The sequence below is a fragment of the Mytilus edulis genome, chromosome 10 (genome assembly GCF_963676685.1).
Source record: "Mytilus edulis chromosome 10, xbMytEdul2.2, whole genome shotgun sequence".
In the NCBI taxonomy this organism is placed as follows: domain Eukaryota; kingdom Metazoa; phylum Mollusca; class Bivalvia; order Mytilida; family Mytilidae; genus Mytilus; species Mytilus edulis.
Window position 1 is genome coordinate 63,969,654 of NC_092353.1, and position 21,899 is coordinate 63,991,552.

Consider the following 21,899-nt stretch of genomic DNA (forward strand, 5'->3'; position numbering starts at 1 on the left):
ATTTAGGTATTGTTTAACTTTATAACATGTCATCAGGTCTAGAGATGGGAGGTCACTCCGCTGATTGTTGGAAACACTTATTTAGGTATTGTTTAACTTAATAACATGTCAACAGGTCTAGAGAGGGGAAGTCACTCCGCTGATTGTTGGAAACACTTATTTAGGTATTGTTTAACTTTATAACATGACAACAGGTCTAGAGAGGGGAGGTCACTCCTCTGATTGTTGGAAACACTTATTTAGGTATTGTTTAACTTTATAACATGTCAACAGGTGTAGAGAGGGGAGGTCACTCCTCTGATTGTTGGAAACACTTATTTAGGTATTGTTTAACTTTATAACATGACAACAGGTCTAGAGAGGGGAGGTCACTCCTCTGATTGTTGGAAACACTTATTTAGGTATTGTTTAACTTTATAACATGACAACAGGTCTAGACAGGGGAAGTCACTCCTCTGATTGTTGGAAACACTTATTTAGGTATTGTTTAACTTAATAACATGTCAACAGGTCTAGAGAGGGGAAGTCACTCCTCTGATTGTTGGAAACACTTATTTAGGTATTGTTTAACTTTATAACATGTCAACAGGTCTAGAGAGGGGAAGTCACTCCTCTGATTGTTGGAAACACTTATTTAGGTATTGTTTAACTTAATAACATGTCAACAGGTCTAGAGAGGGGAAGTCACTCCTCTGATTGTTGGAAACACTTATTTAGGTATTGTTTAACTTAATGACATGTCAACAGGTCTAGAGAGGGGAGGTCACTCCGCTGATTGTTGGAAACACTTATTTAGGTATTGTTTAACTTAATAACATGTCAACAGATCTAGAGAGGGGAGGTCACTCCGCTGATTGTTGGAAACACTTATTTAGGTATTGTTTAACTTAATAACATGTCAACAGGTCTAGAGATGGGAGGTCACTCCGCTGATTGTTGGAAACACTTATTTAGGTATTGTTTAACTTTATAACATGTCAGCAGGTCTAGAGAGGGGAAGTCACTCCTCTGATTGTTGGAAACACTTATTTAGGTATTGTTTAACTTTATAACATGTCAACAGGTCTAGAGAGGGGAGGTCACTCCTCTGATTGTTGGAAACACTTATTTAGGTATTGTTTAACTTAATAACATGTCAACAGGTCTAGAGAGGGGAAGTCACTCCTCTGATTGTTGGAAACACTTATTTAGGTATTGCTTAACTTAATAACATGTCAACAGGTCTAGAGATGGGAGGTCACTCCGCTGATTGTTGGAAACACTTATTTAGGTATTGTTTAACTTAATAACATGTCAACAGGTCTAGAGAGGGGAAGTCACTCCTCTGATTGTTGGAAACACTTATTTAGGTATTGTTTAACTTAATAACATGTCTACAGGTCTTGAGATGGAGGTCACTCCTCTGATTGTTGGAAACACTTATTTAGGTATTGTTTAACTTAATAACATGACAACAGGTCTAGAGATGGGAGGTCACTCCGCTGATTGTTGGAAACACTTATTTAGGTATTCTTTAACTTTATAACATGACAATAGGTCTAGAGAGGGGAAGTCACTCCTCTGATTGTTGGAAACACTTATTTAGGTATTGTTTAACTTAATAACATGTCAACAGGTCTAGAGAGGGGAATTCACTCCGCTGATTGTTGGAAACACTTATTTAGGTATTGTTTAACTTTATAACATGTCAACAGGTCTAGAGATGGGAGGTCACTCCTCTGATTGTTGGAAACACTTATTTAGGTATTGTTTAACTTTATAACATGTCAACAGGTCTAGAGATGGGAGGTCACTCCTCTGATTGTTGGAAACACTTATTTAGGTATTGTTTAACTTTATAACATGTCAACAGGTCTAGAGAGGGGAAGTCACTCCTCTGATTGTTGGAAACACTTATTTAGGTATTGTTTAACTTTATAACATGTCAACAGGTCTAGAGATGGGAGGTCACTCCTCTGATTGTTGGAAACACTTATTTAGGTATTGTTTAACTTTATAACATGTCAACAGGTCTAGAGAGGGGAGGTCACTCCGCTGATTGTTGGAAACACTTATTTAGGTATTGTTTAACTTAATAACATGTCAACAGGTCTAGAGAGGGGAGGTCACTCCGCTGATTGTTGAAAACACTTATTTAGGTATTGTTTAACTTTATAACATGTCAACAGGTCTAGAGAGGGGAGGTCACTCCTCTGATTGTTGGAAACACTTATTTAGGTATTGTTTAACTTTATAACATGTCAACAGGTCTAGAGAGGGGAAGTCACTCCTCTGATTGTTGGAAACACTTATTAAGGTATTGTTTAACTTTATAACATGTCAACAGGTCTAGAGAGGGGAAGTCACTCCTCTGATTGTTGGAAACACTTATTTAGGTATTGTTTAACTTTATAACATGTCAACAGGTCTAGAGAGGGGAGGTCACTCCGCTGATTGTTGGAAACACTTATTTAGGTATTGTTTAACTTTATAACATGTCAACAGGTCTAGAGAGGGGAGGTCACTCCTCTGATTGTTGGAAACACTTATTTAGGTATTGTTTAACTTTATAACATGTCAACAGGTCTAGAGAGGGGAGGTCACTCCGCTGATTGTTGAAAACACTTATTTAGGTATTGTTTAACTTTATAACATGTCAACAGGTCTAGAGAGGGGAGGTCACTCCTCTGATTGTTGGAAACACTTATTTAGGTATTGTTTAACTTAATAACATGTCAACAGGTCTAGAGAGGGGAAGTCACTCCTCTGATTGTTGGAAACACTTATTTAGGTATTGTTTAACTTTATAACATGTCAACAGGTCTAGAGAGGGGAGGTCACTCCGCTGATTGTTGGAAACACTTATTTAGGTATTGTTTAACTTAATAACATGTCAACAGGTCTAGAGATGGGAGGTCATTCCGCTGATTGTTGGAAACACTTATTTAGGTATTGTTTAACTTTATAACATGACAACAGGTCTAGAGAGGGGAAGTCACTCCTCTGATTGGTGGAAACACTTATTTAGGTATTGTTTAACTTAATAACATGAAAACAGGTCTAGAGACGGGAGGTCACTCCTCTGATTGTTGGAAACACTTATTTAGGTATTGTTTAACTTGTAACATGACAACAGGTCTTGAGATGGGAGATCACTCAGCTGATTGTTGGAAACACTTTTTTAATTTGGTCAATCCAATCTATATATATATTTGTCTAAAGATAACAATACTGATTTTTATCTGAGAATTATCTTCTATTCTGAACAATTGATTATTATTAAATTTAATGGTTGGTCTTTTTATACTTATATATGAATATATATTTATAGAATTATAATAACTTTACCTTTAAAAGAATGAATTTATCTTTCAGGTGTACAGCATTTATATCAGAATTAGAACACACTTATTTCAGTCAGGGAAACAACCAATCAAATCTGCCAAAATTACAACAGGGACAACCAAATATGGACACAGTTAATGAGTTAGTATGGAGTTACGAACATAATTGATTTATATTTTAAAAAACGAATTAAACCTTTTGTTCGACAGAGTTCACACAATGCAATGCATAAAAAAAATCATTTTGCAACATGAAAGAAAGATGTTTGGTATTTTACAGAGAAGAATTTTCTGTTAGGTGTTTGTTTTAATTTTTGATTCTTCTATCTTGATTGATTGATTGATTCTTGGTGTTTTAACACCACTTTTAAGCACCTTTTTTGGGCTATTTTGTGGCCGCCAGTTTTTATTGGTGGAGGAAGCTGGTGTGCCTGGAGGGAACCACTGACGTTCGATAAGGCAACTGACAACCATAGTCTATTAAGATTGGAGGGCACCCACAGGAGTGGGGTTCCAACTCACAACCTCAGTGTTGACTCAGTTTGATACTTATGATGTGATATAAATATATTTTTTTTACAGCGGTGAAAGGTATATTTGAATTTCAATAATAATGAGATTGAAGTGTAATTCAGTGATATTGAGTTTTATGTGTATTTCAGTGATGATGAGTTTTATGTTTATTTCAGTGATAATGAGTTTTATGTGTATTTCAGTAATGATTAGTTTTGTGTGTATTCCAGCAATGACGATGCTTTTATGTGTATTTTAGTGTTGATGAGTTTTAATGTAAAAAAGAAGATGTGGTATGATTGCCAATGAGACAACTGTCCACAAGATACCAAATTAACGCAGACATTTACAACTATAGGTCACTGTACGGCCTTCAACAATGAGCAAAGCCCATACCGCATAGTCAGCTATAAAAGGCTCCGATATGACAATGTAAAACAATTCAAACCAGAAAACTAACGGCCTTATTTATATTAAAAAATGAACGAAAAACAAATATGTAACACATAAATAAACGACAACCACTGAATTACATTCTCCTGATTTGGGCAGGCACATACATACATAATGTCGCGGCGTTAAACATGTTAGCGATCCCAACCCTCCCCCTAACCTGGGACAGTGGTATAACAGTACAACATAAGAACAAACTATAGAAATCAGTTGAAAAAGGCTTAACTCATCAGATGGACAAAAATACAAGTGCACGTGGCCGGGTACTTGTACATCCCGACAACAAAAAGACACTAGGAACAGATCTGAGAGTACTCACAGTTATCTGACAGCTAGTTCAAAGCCACTAACAACTAATAAAAAAAATCATGCATTTAAGACTACACTTTCAATCCGTACACATCCAACCTCCAATGGATTTAGTGTAAAGACATCATAAACAGTCAGAGAAAAACATGACCTTGTGCAATTCCAAGTTACAGGTAAGAACAGATTGTAGATCCATGAATGTATATATGTATATAACATACTAGTAATATTTAGTTTGCTTTTAATTTGCTGATAACAAAATCAATATTTATACCAATAAAAACAATATTCAATGATCTTATTACAGTGTTGAATTGGTAACCTTTTAGAATAAGTTTAATTAAAGGAGCGATAAGTTTACAGGGATCATTTCTAAATTTCCGGGCACTGTTAACAACATTTCCGTAAAATGAGGATGTGCTATCCCGTTTGAAATAAGTTTTCTACAGGTACAACCAAACTTCAAAACCAAATCTTTATATCTATGGAAAAATTTAGTAAAGGTTTTAAGTAATTTATGGTGACGATATCCCTGGTTTAATAATTACCAGTAATAGATTGCATTCGTTAAAATCAAAAGACGTCACAACAGACATGGGCATAGCGAACGAGCTGTGAAATATAAACATCGTAAGAAGGTGCCAAAGGAACATCACCATCTAAAAATGGAAAACTAACAATAGGGAACAAAAATCGTCCCTGTTGTCGTAAATTTTAGTGTGGAGTTTCCCGTTTAAAACCGAAATATCTAAATCAAGGAAAGGACAGTTATTACCGTATAAATTTGATTTATTTAAAGTAAGTTCCTTATGGTAAATTTCAGCAGTATATTGAGAAAATTCTTGATTATTTAACGAAAAAATGTCATCAAGATAACGGTAAGTGTTGTTGAATTTATCAATTAAATGCAATTTCGACGTGTCTTTACTGAGTTTAGTCATAAACTGTGATTCGTAACAGTACAAAAACAAGTCTGCTATTAAAGGGGAACTAATGTGTTTTCTGTGATGAGTTTTTTGTGTGTATTTCAGTGATGATGAGTTTTTTGTGTGTATTTCAGTGATGATGAGTTTTATGGTATGCCAGTTACAGCAGCAACACCTGTAGCTCCTAGAATTAATATTCCTGAGTTAATAAATCAGAGTAAAATAGAGTCTGCTTGGGAGAGGTCACTTACTGGAGGGGGAATGTTAAATGCTGTTCAGGCTTCACAAGCATTATGTGGACTTTCTCAGCAAGTTGACAGGTGAGAATTAAGATTGAGTCTTTGTGGTAAATCCTGTCTCTTTTATCTTTTTTCCATCTCTGCTGTCTCCTATATCCTGCCTTTCTTGTTTCTCAGTGAACAAATATTTATTCCATACCACAAAGTTTTAAGATTGTATGATGTTTCTACCCATTCATGTAATTTGTTTTACTTGTTTGTTATCTGAATTATGCCATTCACTTCTTGTTGAATACTTTATTCCTTTTACAGGAGTTAGTTTTGTAAGGGATATAGTTGGCCCTGAATATTAAGTCCATTGTTTGAATATAAAAATGTTTCAAGTTGATGTAAAGACATGTTAGGAAGTAAAATGTAGCTATTTATATGCAGCTTTCTTATAAAGGGTAAACTTTTACAACCCAAATTGGCCAAATATAATATAGAGTTTTGATGAAACTTGGAAAAAATTCCCTTGCAAATTTAAGCTTCTTAAATATAGATCACACACATGCTTTGACAAACAAATATTGAAAGCAGTAAAATTTTACAACAAATGTGACTTTTGATAAAAGATTTTTCTTTTCAACGCTTGTACTCAACCTTTTCAGTAAAAAAAAATCAAGGGAAATATATATCAGGGCTTCCAAAAAATATATGAGCCAGCCGGATTTTTAATATCTGATCCCAATTTTAATCCCTTAAAGACTAAGTCACAAAAGGCAATTATGGTAATCAGATGGCTATCCCAATGATTGACATTAGACTATTGATGATTAGATTAAAAAAAACGATATTAAAGTTTACTTTATTTTAATTTTATGTTCTGATGTAAACTGTTAAATTTGCAGTGCATCATTTGAAGTGTGAACATTAGCATGCTCATATCTGCCTTAGACTCTTTATATGTGCAAACGTCAAAAACTTTACTTTCGTTTTTAAAATCACTTTTCCTAATACCGGATGTTGACTTGACAATAGTAAAACATGGACCAGAAACAGATATACATAAAATCTGTGTACATTTACAAAGCACGACTGAGTGAAGAAGCTCTTTCCACATTATTTCTTCAACAAAATACATGAAATGAACGTTAGATACAGGTATCAATAATAATTTTAGCATTTTTGTAGAAATGTAGGATGCATATTTAAATTTCCCACATGCCCACATGCGCACACATTTGTTTTGCAGTTCTGGTGATTTTTCATTTAAAATTTTTTTAAATTTTTAATCAAATCATGTTTATAAATGTATTTCTTATAATTGTAATCTTTTGGACTAAATCAATTAGATACAAAACGCTGAAATGTAAGAAAATAACTTTGAATAGACCGATCAATTTATACGATGTCCGGTTCTGAAAATAGTTTACCTGTCACGTGAACAGGTAGATTTCAGCTGTCCAACAACTAATTAGCCTTGATTAAAATTAGAAAGTATTGAAGTAGGGGTTGTTTTGATAGTAATTAATCATCTTGTCACTTTTACGACCGGAAATGTGTTGGCTGTTAAAGGCAAAAGGTTGGGTAAGAAAGATCGTGAATTATGTTAAAATGACCACTTCTTATGAAAACCTTGAAAACTAAAAAGTAGATGACCGTTTCATGCTTTGCCCAGCCGGACTTTTATGTGTATTTCAGTGATGATGAGTTTTATGTTTATTTCAGTGATAATGAGTTTTATGTGTATTTCAGTAATGATTAGTTTTGTGTGTATTCCAGCAATGACGATGCTTTTATGTGTATTTTAGTGTTGATGAGTTTTAATGTAAAAAAGAAGATGTGGTATGATTGCCAATGAGACAACTGTCCACAAGATACCAAATTAACGCAGACATTTACAACTATAGGTCACTGTACGGCCTTCAACAATGAGCAAAGCCCATACCGCATAGTCAGCTATAAAAGGCTCCGATATGACAATGTAAAACAATTCAAACCAGAAAACTAACGGCCTTATTTATATTAAAAAATGAACGAAAAACAAATATGTAACACATAAATAAACGACAACCACTGAATTACATTCTCCTGATTTGGGCATGCACATACATACATAATGTCGCGGCGTTAAACATGTTAGCGATCCCAACCCTCCCCCTAACCTGGGACAGTGGTATAACAGTACAACATAAGAACGAACTATAAAAATCAGTTGAAAAAGGCTTAACTCATCAGATGGACAAAAATACAAGTGCACGTGGCCGGGTACTTGTACATCCCGACAACAGTAAAACATGGACCAGAAACAGATATACATAAAATCTGTGTACATTTACAAAGCACGACTGAGTGAAGAAGCTCTTTCCACATTATTTCTTCAACAAAATACATGAAATGAACGTTAGATACAGGTATCAATAATAATTTTAGCATTTTTATACGACCGCAAATTTTGAAAAAATTTTCGTCGTATATTGCTATCACGTTGGCGTCGTCGTCGTCGTCGGCGTCCGAATACTTTAGTTTTCGCACTCTAACTTTAGTAAAAGTGAATAGAAATCTATGAAATTTTAACACAAGGTTTATATGACCATAAAAGGAAGGTTGGTATTGATTTTGGGAGTTTTGGTCCCAACATTTTAGGAATTAGGGGCCAAAAAGGGCCCAAATAAGCATTTTCTTGGTTTTCGCACTATAACTTTAGTTTAAGTTAATAGAAATCTATGAAATTTTGACACAAGGTTGATGACCACAAAAGAAAGGTTGGGATTGATTTTGGGAGTTTTGGTTTCAACAGTTTAGGAATTAGGGGCCAAAAAAGGGCCCAAATAAGCATTATTCTTGGTTTTCGCACAATAACTTTAGTTTAAGTAAATAAAAATCAATGAAATTTAAACACAATGTTTATGACCACAAAAGGAAGATTGGTATTGATTTTGGGAGTTTAGGTCTCAACAGTTTAGGAAAAAGGGGCCAAAAAGGGACCCAAATAAGCATTTTTCTTGGTTTTCGCACCATAACGTTAGTATAAGTAAATAGAAATCTATGAAATTTAATCACAAGGTTAATGACCATAAAAGGAAGGTTGGTATTGATTTTTGGGAGTTTTGGCCCCAACAGTTTAGGAAAAAGGGGCCCAAAGGGTCCAAAATTAAACTTTGTTTGATTTCATCAAAATTGAATAATTGGGGTTCTTTGATATGCCGAATCTAACTGTGTATGTAGATTCTTCATTTTTGGTCCCGTTTTCAAATTGGCCTACATTAAGGTCCAAAGGGTCCAAAATTAAACTAAGTTTGATTTTAACAAAAATTAAATTCTTGGGCCTCTTTGATATGCTGAATCTAAACATGTACTTAGAATTTTGATTATGGGCCCAGTTTTCAAGTTGGTCCAAATCAGGATCTAAAATTATTATATTACGTATTGTGCAATAGCAAGTCTTTTCAATTGCACAGTATTGTGCAATGGCAAGAAATATCTAATTTCACAATATTGTGAAATAGCAAAAAAAAAATTTAATTAGAGTTATCTTTCTTTGTCCAAAATAGTAAGCAAGAAATATCTTATTGCAAGAATTTTTTTTAATTGGAGTTATCTTTCTTTGTCCAGAATCAACTTAAATCTTTGTTATATACAATATACAATGTATATTCACTTTTTACTACCAACTGATAAATTTAAATAATCTTTACCATTCAGTGATAACAAGCAGTTTTTTTTTACATCTTAACATTTTATGATGTATTTAAATGAGTAGTTATTGTTGCAAACTCCATTAGAATATTTTAATTGAGATTAGTTTTGGAATAAGGGAAAGGGGGATGTGATTAAAAAATTGGGTTCAATTTTTCTCATTTGAAATTTCATAAATAAAAAGAAAATTTCTTCAAACATTTTTTTGAGAGGATTAATATTGAACAGCATAGTGAATTGCTCTAAGAGAAAACAAAAATTTTAAGTTCATTACAACACATTCATTCTGTGTCAGAAACCTATGCTGTGTCAACTATTTAATCACAATCCAAATTTAGAGCTGAATCCAGCTTGAATGTTGTGTCCATACTTGCCCCAACCGTTCAGGGTTCAACCTCTGCGGTCGTATTAAGCTACGCCCTGCGAAGCATCTGGTTGTAGAAATGTAGGATGCATAATTAAATTTCCCACATGCCCACATGCGCACACATTTGTTTTGCAGTTCTGGTGATTTTTCATTTAAAATTTTTTTAAATTTTTAATCAAATCATGTTTATAAATGTATTTCTTATAATTGTAATCTTTTGGACTAAATCAATTAGATACAAAACGCTGAAATGTAAGAAAATAACTTTGAATAGACCGATCAATTTATACGATGTCCGGTTCTGAAAATAGTTTACCTGTCACGTGAACAGGTAGATTTCAGCTGTCCAACAACTAATTAGCCTTGATTAAAATTAGAAAGTATTGAAGTAGGGGTTGTTTTGATAGTAATTAATCATCTTGTCACTTTTACGACCGGAAATGTGTTGGCTGTTAAAGGCAAAAGGTTGGGTAAGAAAGATCGTGAATTATGTTAAAATGACCACTTCTTATGAAAACCTTGAAAACTAAAAAGTAGATGACCGTTTCATGCTTTGCCCAGCCGGACTTTTACCAGACATTATACAAATGTCCGAAATATATGACGGTTTTTGAAGCCTTGAAATATACATGTTTTCTTGAATTTTCATGGAAAATTGAAATGTGTACTATTTTTATACGACCGCAAAATTTGAAAAATTTTTCGTCGTATATTGCTATCACGTTGGCGTCGTCGTCGTCGTCGTCCGGCGTCCGAATACTTTTAGTTTTCGCACTCTAACTTTAGTAAAAGTGAATGGAGATCTATGAAATTTTAACACAAGGTTTATGACCACAAAAGGAAGGTTGGTATTGATTTTGGGAGTTTTGGTCCCAACATTTTAGGAATTAGGGGCCAAAAAGGGCCCAAATAAGCATTTTCTTGGTTTTCGCACTATAAATTTAGTTTAAGTTAATAGAAATCTATGAAATTTTGACACAAGGTTTATGACCACAAAAGAACGGTTGGGATTGATTTTGGGAGTTTAGGTTTCAACAGTTTAGGAATTAGGGGCCAAAAAAGGGCCCAAATAAGCATTATTTTTGGTTTTCGCACAATAACTTTAGTTTAAGTAAATAGAAATCAATGAAATTTAAACACAATGTTAATGACTACAAAAGGAAGGTTGGTATTGATTTTGGGAGTTTAGGTCCCAACAGTTTAGGAATTAGGGGCCAAAAGGGGACCCAAATAAGCATTTTTCTTGGTTTTCGCACCATAACGTTAGTATAAGTAAATAGAAATCTATGAAATTTAAACACAAGGTTTATGACCATAAAAGGAAGGTTGGTATTGATTTTGGGAGTTTTGGTCCCAACAGAATAAGGGGCCCAAAGGGTCCAAAATTAAACTTTGTTTGATTTCATCAAAATTGAATAATTGGGGTTCTTTGATATGCCGAATCTAACTGTCATGACTGTGTATGTAGTTCTTAACTTTTGGTTCCGTTTTCAAATTGGTCTACATTAAGGTCCATAGGGTCCAAAATTAAACTTAGTTTGATTTTGACAAAAAATGAATCAGTTAGGTTCTTTGATATGCTGAATCTAAAAATGTACTTAGATTCTTGATTATTGGCCCAGTTTTCAAGTTGGTCCAAAGCGGGGTCCAAAATTAAACTTTGTTTGATTTCATCAAAAATTGAATAAATGGGGTTCTTTGATATACCAAATCTAACTGTGTATGTAGATTCTTCATTTTTGGTCCTGCTTTCAAATTGGTCTACACTAAAGTCCAAAGGGTCCAAAATTAAACTTAGTCTGATTTCAACAAAAATTGAAATCTTGGGGTTCTTTGATATGCTGAATCCAAAAATGTACTTAGATTTTTTACTATGGGCCCAGTTTTCAAGTTGGTCCAAATCAGGATCTAAAATTATTATATTAAGTATTGCGCAATAGCAAGTCTTTTCAATTGCACAGTATTGCGCAATGGCAAGAAATATCTAATTGCACAATATTGTGAAATAGCAAATTTTTTTTTAATTAGAGTTATCTTTCTTTGTCCAGAATAGTAAGCAAGAAATATCTAATTGCAAAATATTGTGCAATAGCAAGATTTTTTTTTAATTGGAGTTATCTTTCTTTGTCCAGAATCAACTTAAATCTTTGTTATATACAATATACAATGTATATTCACTTTTTACTACCAACTGATAAATTATAATAAATAACATTCAGTGATAACAAGCAGTTTTTTTTACATCTTAATATTTTATGATGTATTTAAATGAGTAGTTATTGTTGCAAACTCCATTAGAAATTTTAATTGAGATTAGTTTTGGAATAAGGGAAAGGGGGATGTGATTAAAAAAATTGGGTTCAATTTTTCTCATTTGAAATTTCATAAATAAAAAAGAAAATTTCTTCAAACATTTTTATGCCCCACCTACGATAGTAGAGTGGCATTATGTTTTCTGGACTGTGCGTCCGTCCGTCCGTCTGTCCGTTCGTTCGTCCGTTCGTCCGTCCGTCTGTCCCGCTTCAGGTTAAAGTTTTTGGTCAAGGTAGTTTTTGATGAAGTTTAAGTCCAATCGACTTCAAACTTAGTACACATGTCCCCTATGATATGATCTTTCTAATTTTAATGCCAAATTAGAGTTTTTACCCCAATTTCACGGTCCACTGAACATGGAAAATGATAGTGCGAGTGGGGCATTCGTGTACTGAGGACACATTCTTGTTTTGAGAGGATTAATATTCAACAGCATAGTGAATTGCTCTAGGAGAAAACAAAAATTTTAAGTTCATTAGAACACATTCATTCTGTGTCAGAAACCTATGCTGTGTCAACTATTTAATCACAATCCAAATTTAGAGCTGAATCCAGCTTGAATGTTGTGTCCATACTTGCCCCAACCGTTCAGGGTTCAACCTCTGCGGTCGTATAAAGCTACGCCCTGCGGAGCATCTGGTTTACGTCATGAACGGAATGCTATTTATAACTTTTCTCAAGAAGATGTGTTTTGGACCTAGTCATTGTTTTAATAATGATTCATTGCTTTATTGGTCAATAAATCCTAATTGTAAATTTAAGCTAGAAATAGGGGTCATTTTAGGGCCTTAATATCGAACATTTTCCTTTTGATTACATTTTACTCTATAAAGTTTTAAAACCTTGGATAGGTTTATCATAAAAATTGGAAAAGAATACTTTTTCTGTCTGGAAGTGGATTTCTGTCTTGTCATTCATATAGGGGTCTGAAGTATGTTCATTTTCTCTTAAAAGGTTCTTTAACTGATTACACTTTAGGTTGTTTGAAGAAGCAGCAGAGAAGTTAAACATGTCTGCATTGTTGGAGTTCTTATCAAAGCTATGTGAATCAAGTCAAGACCAGCTTCATCAAATGTTAATGGATGAGGAGGATAATGAAGAATCAGTGGAACAGCCACAATTACCCCAGAATGCATTGCATTTGTATAGGCTACAGGAAGTTCTGATGAAGATAGTAAACAGCAACCGTCCTTTACTACATCAGATGAGAGTTTGGAGTGTAGTGTCAGGATTTCTAGTTGAGGTAAAAAAGAAAAAGAACAATAGTGAATATTGGGCCACTTTCCTGAAATAGCTTTCACACATTTTATTAAAAATTTTATTGAAAGGACAAACACAGTTGAATTATATGTCTATATGAAAAGTGTATAGACATCTTAAAAAGGACGATGTGGTGGGATTGCCATTGAGACAACTCTTCACAAGAGACCAAAAGACACAGAAATTATCAACTATATGTCGCCAATGAGCAAAGCCCATACCGCATAGTCAGCTATAAAAGGCCCTGAAATGACAAAGGTAAAACAATTTAAACAAGAAAACCAACAGCTTAATTTATTGTACAAAAAAAAGCAACGAAAAGCAAAATTGTAACACAGCAACACCACTGAATTTAATACAGGCTGCTGACTTGGGGAAAGGCATATACACACAGAATGTGGCAGTGATAAACATGTTAGCAGGATCCCAACCATTTTCTTAAATCATTGATTTGATCAAAGTCAATTTTGCATGACTGTTCTGTTGCATGTATAAGTGAGTAAAGCAGTAAAGATATATCTTTTAAATTCAAAAATTCAAAACAATTTTTTTTGGCGTTTGAGTGGATGTCTGGGACTGATTGACATGTTTGACATAGTGTAAAAAAATGATTCATTAGACTTGGTAAAACTATCATATAATCAATGGCAGAAAACAGAGAAATGTTGCAAAAATGTTTTGTTATGTTCATTAATCAGAGATCATAAATTAGAGGAGGAACTTTCAACTGTTATTTTTATAATTTCTTAATGATTTTTAGGCTGCTGGACACAGAGTGAGGAATGTATCAAAAATGGCAGTGACATGTGTTCATGACTTCATACAGGCTATGATCAGTAATCACCAAGAACTACCACACTTCCACATCAATGAATTTCTATGTAAAACATTTGAGAACATGTTATGTCTAGAACTGTGTGACGGTGATGTTCAAGACCAGGTGAGAACATGTTTTATGGCTATTTTACAAAATTTCCTTTTGATCTTACTGACTGATAATTTCCTTTCTCATCACAGTAGTGTGATATGAAAAGATTACCATTTGTCATCTCAACTCAATTGCTTTACTCACTTTCACCTAACCGGCTCAAGCGAGAAAATCACTGTTGTTGTGATAACCAATGATAAGCTTTTAAGTCTAGACTAGAACTGTATGGTTTTGATGTATAAGATCAGTTGAGAACATGTTATGTCTAGCCCCAAACTATTGTGATGTTTAAGTTAAGGTAGGAATAAGAATCAGTACAATTTGGAACTGTGTGATGGTGAATTCTAGATTATGTGAGAACATGTACATTGGGATGTTCCAGATGTATGCATTGGGCAGTTGAAATTTAAGTTCTCTATATGTTGCATCTTTCAATGTTCTTTGAATACCAAAAAAATGGCATAAAAACAAAAAATACATTCCAAATATATGAGAGTGTTCTCATGTCTCAAAATGAAAAAAATAAAGATTAGAATTAGTCCTCTTATAGGATATGGCATGTGTAAGTACCATTCACTAAAACTAGGCATACTGATTGGATAACTGTGACTGAGTGTGGTATTTATTTTATAGGTTGTATGTTCTGTCTGTGAGTTGGTAGAAGCCTGTACTGCAGACTTAAAGTCTGGCTGGAGACCATTATTTGGTGCTTTGAGAGCTGTTAAGATAGAACATAGTCCTGATGAAGAAATCAATGAAGTACGACAGAGACATGTAGCTGCTGTATTAGATGTGTTTGAGGTTTTCCTCAACACTGACAATATATTTGTGTTTGCCAATGCTACTGTAGACTGTATACTCTGCCTATTGAAGTATGTCAGAGGACCAGGTAGGCATGTTGACAAGGGCAAACATAGGGAACAAATAGGGGTATACTATACTATCCATCTAACAGTTACTTGATTACTTCATAACCAGATATTTTAAAATTAGATATATATCATGTGAAAATAAATGTAAACAGATACAAAAATTTACAGACTTTATCAATATATTCAATACATAATTTAAACAAAATGATTTAAAAACTTAAGGTACAGGTAATATTCTCAACATAAAATAGGAAGCAAAATGCACATTGAACAATCACTGATAACTATTTTTCACATTTTGTTTTTGTCTGGATATCTAAGAATAATGGAGGTACCAGCTTGTGATTCACAAAAAAAATCTTACAACTAAAATTGATTTTAGGTATGCTGAATGTTGATGACCTTTTTTGGGAAACACAGACCAGGTACATATCAAATGACTGATGCTTGAAAATATTATAACATAAACTTTACAATTTTACAAAATTACAATAATACACACACAAGTACATTTCTTTGTAATTTGACTTGATAGGTCTTGAAAAAGGTGAACTTTCCAGTTGTTTTGAAATTTGAATCTTATCTTTTAGACTGTATGACACATTTTAATATCAATTCTAAACATTTATGCAGGGGACTATGACAACGATGATTCGGATGATGACAGTGATTCAGGAAGTGACTTCACTATGATAACCCAAGGTGAAAGTTTGTGTATACCAGCTCTGGGTTACCTTAAGAAATGTAATAATATACTGCAGACAATGTGGAAGATGCCTGCATGTCCTGTCTTTAATGGTGCACATAGGTTGGTACCTTTACTTCACATGCTACAAAATAATTTGCTCTGTATTTATTTCTGTGTAAGTCAGCTACCTTAACGTTAGATAGGCTCTTTCAGGCCTTTTTGGGTGGAAGGAAGTCAAAGCACAATCTATATAGAAAACATGGAAATTTTGCAGACCATGAGTTTTGTTCACATGCTAACAAAGCAAAAGCTGATAGCCATTTAGATCTCTTTTTGACCAGATTTCAAATGAAGTGGATGCAAGCAATTATAGGTCATGTTTGGTCTTCAACAATGAGAAAAACCATACAGTATAGACAGCTATATAAGTCTCTGACAATAGAATTGTGAAACATTTCATCCATGATTAGTTCAACCTAAATTATACGCTTCAATTTACATAAATCAATTATGAAAGACATAAATCAACAACAACCACTGAATTACAGGCTCCTGACTAGGGACGGGCAAATAATGAATGTAGCAGGATGAAACATGTTTGTGAGCACTCTCCCTCTGGCCCCCTAAACCTATATGCTATTAAATTTTACAGGTTTAAATACTACGATAACTTATCAATGAATAAATATAGAAATTCATTTGTAGCATGTGTCAAAGTGTACATTTAAAAAAAAACCAGCAACATATATTTACTTGATTTCAGAATTAACTCACATACCTCAAATCAGTTTGTTGATCCAGTACTGCCAAATATTGATATAGAGGACTTCAAAAGACAGTTTTCCCAGAATTCACAGTTAACAAAGGAAGATAACTTTTGTGTCAACAATAAGGACCTACAGAAACTTCAAGAAGATGAGGAAAAGGATTGCACTAGTCTGGATTCTGTTGATTCAGGAATTACATTAAATATTGATAATCAGAAAAATGAATCTGAGAGCACAATTGAAAATGATGCAAGTAACATTGTTAACAAACAGAATACTCTTGATGCAGTGAAAACAGATAATAACCAGACAAATAGCCCAGTGAATACAAACCCAGCAGCCAACCAAGGACTTACTAAAGTCTTGACCAGACAACATATTGAACAATCGCCAGTAAATGTACAGAAATCCAGGAAAGACAGTAGAAACAGTGAGATTCGAGTGGGTGAATCTCTTGAATCATTAGATAATGAGTCTGGTATATTACATGTATGGTTTCTGATGATTGATGGATTAGCTGGATCAGTAGCTTGTTGTCCAAAGACATATCAGCCAGAGACATTAGATATGTTGTTTGATTTATTGAGATCATTACATGATATCCCAGGTATTATTTGATTTATTGAGATCATTACATGATATCCCAGGTATTATTAGTTTGATTTTTAATGTTCAAACTAATTTTCAAAATTTTATTTTGTGAATCTCATATATTCTGAGTTTTCCTACGGTAATTCAGAAAGTTACTTATTTTATGTTACTACGCTAAAGATGTCTCTTTTTATTGTCATTGATGTTTTCAAAACTATTCAAAATGACAACAAGGACATGTTTGATTGTAAATTATTGACTCCATTTAAAGTACTTAGTTGCAGTAGAATGCATAAAACTAACTAACTTAAAACGTATTGAAATATTATTATATTTTAGGTCCTTTCTTTGCTTACTACTGTGTAAACCATCTACTATTACCCATGCTACAGACCTGGTTAAGATGTGGAGTAAGGAAGGCAGGATACTGGGAAGCAGGAGCAACTAATTTTAAGCAAAGTTGTGGTTTGACTGCTGATTTGATAGTAGATTTTGTAATGACTACAAAAGGTTTGTTAACATGAGGATATACTATAAGATGACAGATAAGTAAATGAAAAATTATGATAAAATGGATAAAATATAATACAACCAAGGAATATACATAATAAGTAGTGTTGTCAAATCGTACACTATTGACTAACCGGTTACTCGGATAATCGTTCGACCGATTAACCGGTTAACCGGTAGTTTAAGTTGGTGTTTGAAAGCCTTATATATTTAGTACCCTACACATAGCTAAAGTATGAGTGTCAATGTGACAGCCTTCCATCCAAGTCATAAATTTACGTTTTTTGAATTGAAGTTTGTCTTTAAGCATTATAAGGCTTGGCTGTGAGGATTCCTTGCGAAGTTTGACTTTTAATATTCAGATACACCGTATCAACTATGGCGTTTTTATCAACTTCAGATTGAAAAATTAAGAAAAAAAACTTCTTGATCTCGTAGAAGCGAATATGTCTGAATCCGTTTTTTTTCCCTTTTCTCTTGTCTCCGAAATTAATGTGGAGTGTTTCAATTTAAAATGATTAAGCATGTTACTCGTACTATCACGTATACATTTAGTACATTCACATTTGTTTGCATTTCACAATGTTTTAGTTAACTTTTCGTTTAAAGTATATTAAAGCCTTACACGACGGAGGTTGCACATTTAAAAGTAGGTCTACACGCTATTAGATCAAAATTAAAATAATGAAGTAAATTGTAAAATTTAATCCTATTACTGATTTATAGTTACTGTTAAAATAACATGTATACTAATTATGTTTCATTAAGATCTTGCCCCAAGCTGAGGAACAAGACTTTAGTTCTAATTAATTTTCTGTTTTTCGGATTAACAATATCAATCAATAGACTGGACAATTCAGTGGCGGATCAAGAAATTTTCATAAGAGGGGGCCCACTGACTGGCCCTAAGATCCGCCTCTGCAATTGATCTGTCAAATTAATTACCGCGACGACAATTTCTAAATAAAACATAACTATCAAATGATTTCGATACAAATTTATATCAAATCTATTAAAATTGAAAAAAAATGCCCGGTTAACCGGTTAGCATTTTTGGTATTCGGTATTCGGTCGTTCGACCGGTTAACCGGTTAACCGTTGACAACACTAATAATAAGTCATATGTGATTGATTGATTGATGATTACCTAATATTGCATAGCTTTAAAAGGTTATGTCATGTCAATTAATACACACTGAAAATAGAATTATAATAAAGTAATATAAAGCAACAAAATATCAGGTTTGTATAAATTATAAGATTGATCAATGTGATTTTTTTTTTAAGTGTAGGTTTACAAATGATATTTTGATTTGTTGTAATAGATTAACGTGGTGCTAATTTTAGATAAGGATGAAACCAGTGTGTGTTTACGGGAGTTGATGCTGAAACAATTGTTAGATATACTAACAGAATGTGTAGCACAGCCAGTCGAGATAATCTCCAGACTAGGATGTTCTTGTATAAGGTATAGAATTGTTAGATATATTAACAGAATGTGTAGCACAGCCAGTAGAGATAATCTCCAGACTAGGATGTTCTTGTATAAGGTATAGAATTGTTAGATATACTAACAGAATGTGAAGCACAGCCAGTAGAGATAATCTCCAGACTAGGATGTTCTTGTATAAGGTATAGAATTGTTAGATATACTAACAGAATGTGTAGCACAGCCAGTAGAGATAATCTCCAGACTAGGATGTTCTTGTATAAGGTATAGAATTGTTAGATATATTAACAGAATGTGTAGCACAACCAGTCGAGATAATCTCCAGACTAGTATGTTCTTGTATAAGGTATAGAATTGTTAGATATACTAACAGAATGTGTAGCACAGCCAGTAGAGATAATCTCCAGACTATGATGTTCTTGTATAAGTTATAGAATTGTAAGATATATTAACAGAATGTGTAGCACAGCCAGTAGAGATAATCTCCAGACTAGGATGTTCTTGTATAAGGTATAGAATTGTTAGATATACTAACAGAATGTGTAGCACAGCCAGTAGAGATAATCTCCAGACTAGGATGTTCTTGCATAAGGTATAGAATTGTTAGATATATTAACAGAATGTGTAGCGCAGCAAGTAGAAATAATCTCCAGATTAGGATGTTCTTGTATAAGGTATAGAACTGTTAGATATACTAACAGAATGTGTAGCACAGCCAGTCAAGATAATCTCAAAACTAGGATGTTCTTGTATAAGGTATAGAATTGTTAGATATATTAACAGAATGTGTAGCACAGCCAGTAGAGATAATCTTCAGATTAGGATGTTCTTGTATAAGGTATAGAATTGTTAGATATACTAACAGAATGTGTAGCACAGCCAGTAGAGATAATCTTCAGATTAGGATGTTCTTGTATAAGGTATAGAATTGTTAGATATACTAACAGAATGTGTAGCACAGCCAGTAGAGATAATCTCCAGACTAGGATGTTCTTGTATAAGGTATAAAATTGTTAGATATACTAACAGAATGTGTAGCACAGCCAGTCAAGATAATCACCAGCTTAGGATGTTCTTGTATAAGGTATAGAATTGTTAGATATATTAACAGAATGTGTAGCACAGCCAGTAGAGATAATCTCCAGACTAGGATGTTCTTGTATAAGGTATAGAATTGTAAGATATACTAACCGAATGTGTAGCACAGCCAGTAGAGATAACCTCCAGACTTAACTCAAATAATTCAAGCCCTTTCCGTGTCCCATTTTCTCCCACACGAGGGCTTGAACTCCTTATGATCATTGGCCGCGTCGCCTGCTCTCTGTGAGAGAGAGCCAATCAGCGGTGATCAGGATAATGAGTCTGCGCAACTCTCTTGTAATTGTCTTACCAAACACGTGTGTTCAATTAACACAAATCGGATAATAATTAATTAACATCAATTAACATCAGTTTACATTATTTAACATCAATTAGCTCCGGAACTCCTCCTTCTTTAGCTGCCAATTTAAATCAAAATTCCCATATTGCAAAGCGGTGTGAAAATTCCGGTTGACGGTCTTGATCGAGGAAGACGTTCAGGCGTTTATGTAGCCTTAGTAGATCAGCGGAATATAACGACTGAATTATTCGGGTAACTCCAGACTAGGATGTTCTTGTATAAGGTATAGAATTGTTAGATATATTAACAGAATGTGTAGCACAGCCAGTAGAGATAATCTCCAGACTAGGATGTTCTTGTATAAGGTATAGAATTGTTAGATATATTAACAGAATGTGTAGCATAGCCAGTCGAGATAATCCCAGACTAGGATGTTCTTGTATAAGGTATAGAATTGTTAGATATACTAACAGAATGTGTAGCACAGCCAGTCGAGATAATCTCCAGAGTAGGATGTTCTTGTATAAGGTATAGAATTGTAAGATGCACTAACAGAATGTGTAGCATAGCCAGTACAGATAATCTCCAGACTAGGATGTTCTTGTATAAGGTATAGAATTGTTAGATATATTAACAGAATGTGTAGCACAACCAGTCGAGATAATCTCCAGACTAGAATGTTCTTGTATAAGGTATAGAATTGTTAGATATACTAACAGAATGTGTAGCACAGCCAGTAGAGATAATCTCCAGACTAGGATGTTCTTGTATAAGGTATAGAATTGTAAGATATATTAACAGAATGTGTAGCACAGCCAGTAGAGATAATCTCCAGACTAGGATGTCTTGTATAAGGTATAGAATTGTTAGATATATTAACAGAATGTGTAGCACAGCCAGTAAAGATAATCTCCAGACTATGATGTTCTTGTATAAGGTATAGAATTGTTAGATATATTAACAGAATGTGTAGCACAGCCAGTAGAGATAATCTCCAGACTAGGATGTTCTTGTATAAGGTATAGAATTGTTAGATATATTAATAGAATGTGTAGCACAGCCAGTAGAGATAATCTCCAGACTAGGATGTTCTTGTATAGAGTATAGAATTGTTAGATATATTAACAGAATGTGTAGCACAGCCAGTAGAGATAATCTCCAGACTAGGATGTTCTTGTATAAGGTATAGAATTGTTAGATATATTAACAGAATGTGTAGCACAGCCAGTAGAGATAATCTCCTGACTAGGATGTTCTTGTATAAGGTATAGAATTGTTAGATATATTAACAGAATGTGTAGCACAGCCAGTAGAAATAATCTCCAGAC

General features: G+C 33.8%; 1 protein-coding gene across 4 annotated transcripts in view; it reads left to right on the forward strand.

The window, feature by feature from the left end:
* LOC139492235 (brefeldin A-inhibited guanine nucleotide-exchange protein 3-like) overlaps window positions 1–21,899 on the forward strand; it is a 104,454-nt gene that overhangs the window by 59,376 nt on the left and 23,179 nt on the right. For all 4 annotated transcript variants that reach the window (XM_071280419.1, XM_071280420.1, XM_071280421.1 and 1 more), the window contains 9 exons: window positions 3,355–3,465; window positions 5,659–5,844; window positions 13,103–13,367; window positions 14,145–14,324; window positions 14,946–15,201; window positions 15,818–15,992; window positions 16,636–17,246; window positions 17,570–17,740; window positions 19,088–19,208. In XM_071280419.1, coding sequence (XP_071136520.1) covers window positions 3,355–3,465; window positions 5,659–5,844; window positions 13,103–13,367; window positions 14,145–14,324; window positions 14,946–15,201; window positions 15,818–15,992; window positions 16,636–17,246; window positions 17,570–17,740; window positions 19,088–19,208 — 2,076 coding nt within the window. The remainder of the gene's footprint in view (window positions 1–3,354; window positions 3,466–5,658; window positions 5,845–13,102; window positions 13,368–14,144; window positions 14,325–14,945; window positions 15,202–15,817; window positions 15,993–16,635; window positions 17,247–17,569; window positions 17,741–19,087; window positions 19,209–21,899) is intronic.